The sequence below is a fragment of the Erigeron canadensis genome, chromosome 2, assembly GCF_010389155.1.
Source record: "Erigeron canadensis isolate Cc75 chromosome 2, C_canadensis_v1, whole genome shotgun sequence".
Classification (NCBI taxonomy): Eukaryota; Viridiplantae; Streptophyta; class Magnoliopsida; order Asterales; family Asteraceae; genus Erigeron; species Erigeron canadensis.
The window spans coordinates 8,546,356-8,550,739 of record NC_057762.1 but is presented as its reverse complement, the minus strand read 5'-3'; the positions used below and the strand labels follow the sequence as shown (position 1 = coordinate 8,550,739).

Below are 4,384 nucleotides of genomic sequence, written 5' to 3'. Positions count from 1 at the left end.
ATGAGAGTTTACTAATCATAGTGTTTCTATTATGAACACGAGTTGTCACAGTGAGTAACCAAATTAGTAACTAAAGAAAAATGACTATATACAATATGTCGTTATTTGACTACAAAGATATTTATATATGTATTCAAGATTGTCATACTATTGACATATTATTGGTTCCTAAAAAGCTACTTCGATAGCTAATAGAATTTGATAAAAAAGGAACAACATATAAGAGTAATTGATACAGTTTAGTATCATAGTTGTATATGAACTATACAATGCAAAATGCAATAGACATGATGGTTCATGAAGAAACGATGATATTTGAATAATGAAGAGATCTCTTACAATTATAAATCATGTCAAGTATGGAATCGAATCGAAATAAGATGGATGTCGACAACAATTATATGTGCTATATGAAGCTCAATACTATGCGTGCGAAATTCTTAAGAGCATATATGCTATTAAAGCCTCTTATCATGCACGAATATTTAAAGCCTCTTATCATGCACGAAATTATGGACATGAAATCCATGCATAAGAATGTGTAGCATACTTTATATAAATCGGTCTTTGTGCTAAAGTGAAATGAGAAATTGATATATTGAGGTATATGGCGCAAATGATGCTACGATAGATTTTCGCAAATACCTAGATATATTTCTCCCATGGTTGATCATATTATTGGTATATTTGAATACCATGATATACAAATAGTTATTTGTATCTCCTTGCTATCATTAGAGCCTGCAAGTGGCTTAAAGTTTCACATGGATATAAAATGCTTGGAGCATGTATCATATTTTTCATGGTCAACATATATGTGAATGATTCTTATCAACAATATTGGTTATGAGATTATTGTCATTATATGGAAAAACAAGATATGTGTATTGCAATATCATCAATTACATATTGACATCATTATGTTTTAACGAGGAATAATTTTGCAAACTGGACATCCAAGGGGTAGATTTATAGATTGTTAAATAATGGATGATCCAAATTCATATTACTGAATCTCATGAAAAGATTGATATAATACAACTTAGTGTTGTGTTATCTCGAAAATCGAGCATTTACCGAATGAGACTTTTGTCCACTTATGAAACTATATTGACTAAAGGTGAAAGAGATTCAATATTGACAAAGCTTACTCATTAAGCTTTTATCGGTATTGAGCCGCAAATGAGATTTTGATGTATCTTATTATGTACTCATGTAGTACTAATCAATACAAGGCTTCGAATCTACACACTAGTATTGGAAGAAAGTCACGACATATTTCGGTACATGATATCGAAAGATTTCAATGTCAAAGATGGTTGAATATATTTACTTAAATGCCCAAGAAGAATGTGTTCATAATATTGACAAGATATATTTAATAGTATCACTTGAAGATAATGTTATGTTTATAGATGAAGCTCAAACAACGAGATAGTTAATCTCGACATATGATCAACAAGATGGTGACACAATCAATCTTCATCAAACCTGATCGGACAACTTTTGCAGATTATTGAGTCATTTGTATACAAGATCGACATTTGATATTTTAAAGACGAGTATTCAAATGAGGGGGAGTATTATACGCGCTGCACTCTTTTTCCCTTCACTGAGTTTTTATCCCACTGGGTTTTTCATGATAAGGTTTTTAATGAGGCAGCAAACATCATATTTGCGTATAATAAAATGTGAATATACAAGGGGAGTATTATGATTTTATATTATGGTGGATATTCACCTACCATATTATAGCTCTTGTAAATCTCTAGAATGTTCTATATATTGCCTATAAATATAAGGCATATTGTAATCCTCATTAATTAGATGAACCTCTCTTTTCTCTTTCCATCTTCATATTATAACAAAGTTATATTAATTAATCCGAAGAAAATTTAGGAATTTTTAGAACAACTGCTGTTACTACTTACCAGGACAATAACTAGAAATCCAACTCTCATTCCCAAAATTCAACAACCATGAAAAAAAAAAAAACTAATAAGAATATGAATAAAAATATCTGCCTATGAACATCAAAATAATGTTTCCTATATTATTTTTTTCACAAAACAATCAAGGCATGGAGCCATGGATAAAGTGGAAAATTCTTTGCCTCGGACGACATATATAGATTAAAAATTTGATTCTTACTCTTGTATGCTGGAAATCCTTTTTCGAAACAGTCTTTCTACCTATGTCGATCTCACCTCGATCCCTTTATATCATCGTAAACGGTAGTGGATCATATATATAACCCGTGAAAAATGATATTGGATATCACTTTACAGAAAAATGAAGCAATCCAAAGCTATGTGAGGATTATCAAGATCCTCCTCCATAGGAACAGCCTCAGAATAATCCACTTTTGACAACACTTGTCCAACTCCAACACCTTCTACTTTTGAGCCAACTTCATACCCAAATCTATCTTTGTTGTTGTTCTTCATGTAGACAGGCCTTGAATATTCTTTGTTATTAATCACATTACGGTATGGACTAGCTGGCCGCGAATTTGCTTTTACTATACGGTTACTCTCATTATATGTGTTTCTTGACACTAACATTGGTTGTTGTCTTTGATAGCTACTTGTATTATTATATGTGTTGAACCTTCTACTAGGAGAAGGTGATCTCATTGTGAAATTTCTCCCATTTACAATACTAGTATTTAGCGGTTTTTCCTTTTCAACTCTAAAGCTTTTTTGTCGGGTGATAGTTGGAGAGCTAGCCCGTGGACGTTTTTGTGTCGTTCCGGGGCTTAACTTCTTCACTTCTCCGCTTTTCTTGACATGATGATCCAAACCGACTATTTGAGGATTTTCCATAGCACAAGAATGTAAAAAGTCATTTGAAAACGAACGGTCTGCTACCTTTGAAAACAATGCCACGGATGAAGAAGTGGAAGACGCCGACGACAATGTAGAAGAGCAACAAGTATTGGTTTGTGTCGAACATGTCAATGAAGCCGAGGTTATGGATGACGGCGGAGATTGAATGGTTTTTCGTTTTCGTGGAGGAGATGGTGGTGTAGAAGGTGGAGATTGAGAGATGATCACAAGCTTGTCTTGAACACTAGGAATAATATTGTTGGAATGAGGTAATTTTGGTGTTGGATTTGGTTGGCATTTGCTAATGCAACAACCCATTTTGGAGGAATATAAGTTTGTGCAAATGGGAAAATGAAAGTTATTGATGGTATGAAGGTTTAGGTTTATAGTGGAAAATTAAAAGAGATTCAAAAAGGTAAAGATAACTTTTACTTTTGTTAGTTGTTGTTGGTTGAATATTTGAATTTGGTTGCCGGGTGCTTTTGTGGTTTAAATTCCGTTGTCCAACGGTTGCGTTTTGTAAAGTAAGTATATGATGAATGGTTTGCCTTTTCCTTCCATTATCTTTGCATGGTTGAATATTATATAACTATTGTACTAATGTACTCAGTCCTATTTCTTCCCATTTTCATTATATATCTTTAACGAAAATATTAGTTCTCTTAAATTAATCATTAATCTGAGTGTGACAAGTAGATTTTATTTAATTTCTTTCTTAATCTTATATTTTGATTTTTCACATATCATCGTGCTAATTTAAAAAAAGTTTTAGGCTTACAAGTTAGAAGGATTACTTAACAAACTCATTTGCTTTGGCAGGCTGATCCCAACAAAATTCATTTTGCGAGCCCACATAAAGTTTTGTAACCACTAACGACATCTAACATGATTAAAAGTAAAAACTCGTGACCACTACATTGAATGAAGTCAATATTGGACCATTACTCTACTGATTATCAATCTCGAAAAACTCTCAGATACAAACTTATTAATTACATTATTAATACGTTAATAAAAGTAAGCTCATGTTAATAAGACCGACTTGTGTATGTTTGATAAAAGCTTTGATCGACGTTCTTTGTATTGTCTTATAAAACTATTGTAGCTTAAAAGGAAAATTGAATAAGTATTTGTTGAGTTAATATCAAATTAACATCCTTACTTCAACTATTTCAGTTTTTACTCAAAATACCCTTTTACCATGTATCTTTTTTCATTTCCTAGTTCCTACATTTTTTTTTTTTTGAACGGCAAAATTTCCTACATCTTTTAGCCATAGACATTAGTCACTTTTCAAATTACCAAATAAAACAAATCGTTATTTTACACTAGTCATTTATATTTATATATTAAGATAAAAATTTAACAAATAAAACTTTTTCACTGAATTCAAAATTATCAGTACATATTAAATAAATTAATTCAGCTACTATAAATAATTTTAAGTAACATTATTTCATATTCACATAAATCTAACAAAATTACACATTAAACATATTTTTCGATAAGTTAGTCAATAGTCATCTAGAATATTGCGCAAGCATGGATCATCATTG

At 31.4% G+C, this 4,384-nt stretch overlaps 1 protein-coding gene across 1 annotated transcript; it reads right to left on the bottom strand.

The window, feature by feature from the left end:
• Nucleotides 1–1,959: 1,959 nt before the first annotated feature.
• LOC122589931 lies at nucleotides 1,960–3,170 on the bottom strand. The gene has a single exon (XM_043762264.1). It carries the CDS (start codon nucleotides 3,144–3,146, stop codon nucleotides 2,283–2,285), a length of 864 nt encoding a protein of 287 aa, XP_043618199.1. The 5' UTR covers nucleotides 3,147–3,170; the 3' UTR covers nucleotides 1,960–2,282.
• Between the last annotated feature and the right edge of the window lie 1,214 nt (nucleotides 3,171–4,384).

Coding starts and splice junctions, on each gene's coding strand:
- LOC122589931 (XM_043762264.1), bottom strand. CDS start 3,146: ATGGGTTGTTGCATTAGCAAATGCCAACCAAATCCAACACCAAAATTA.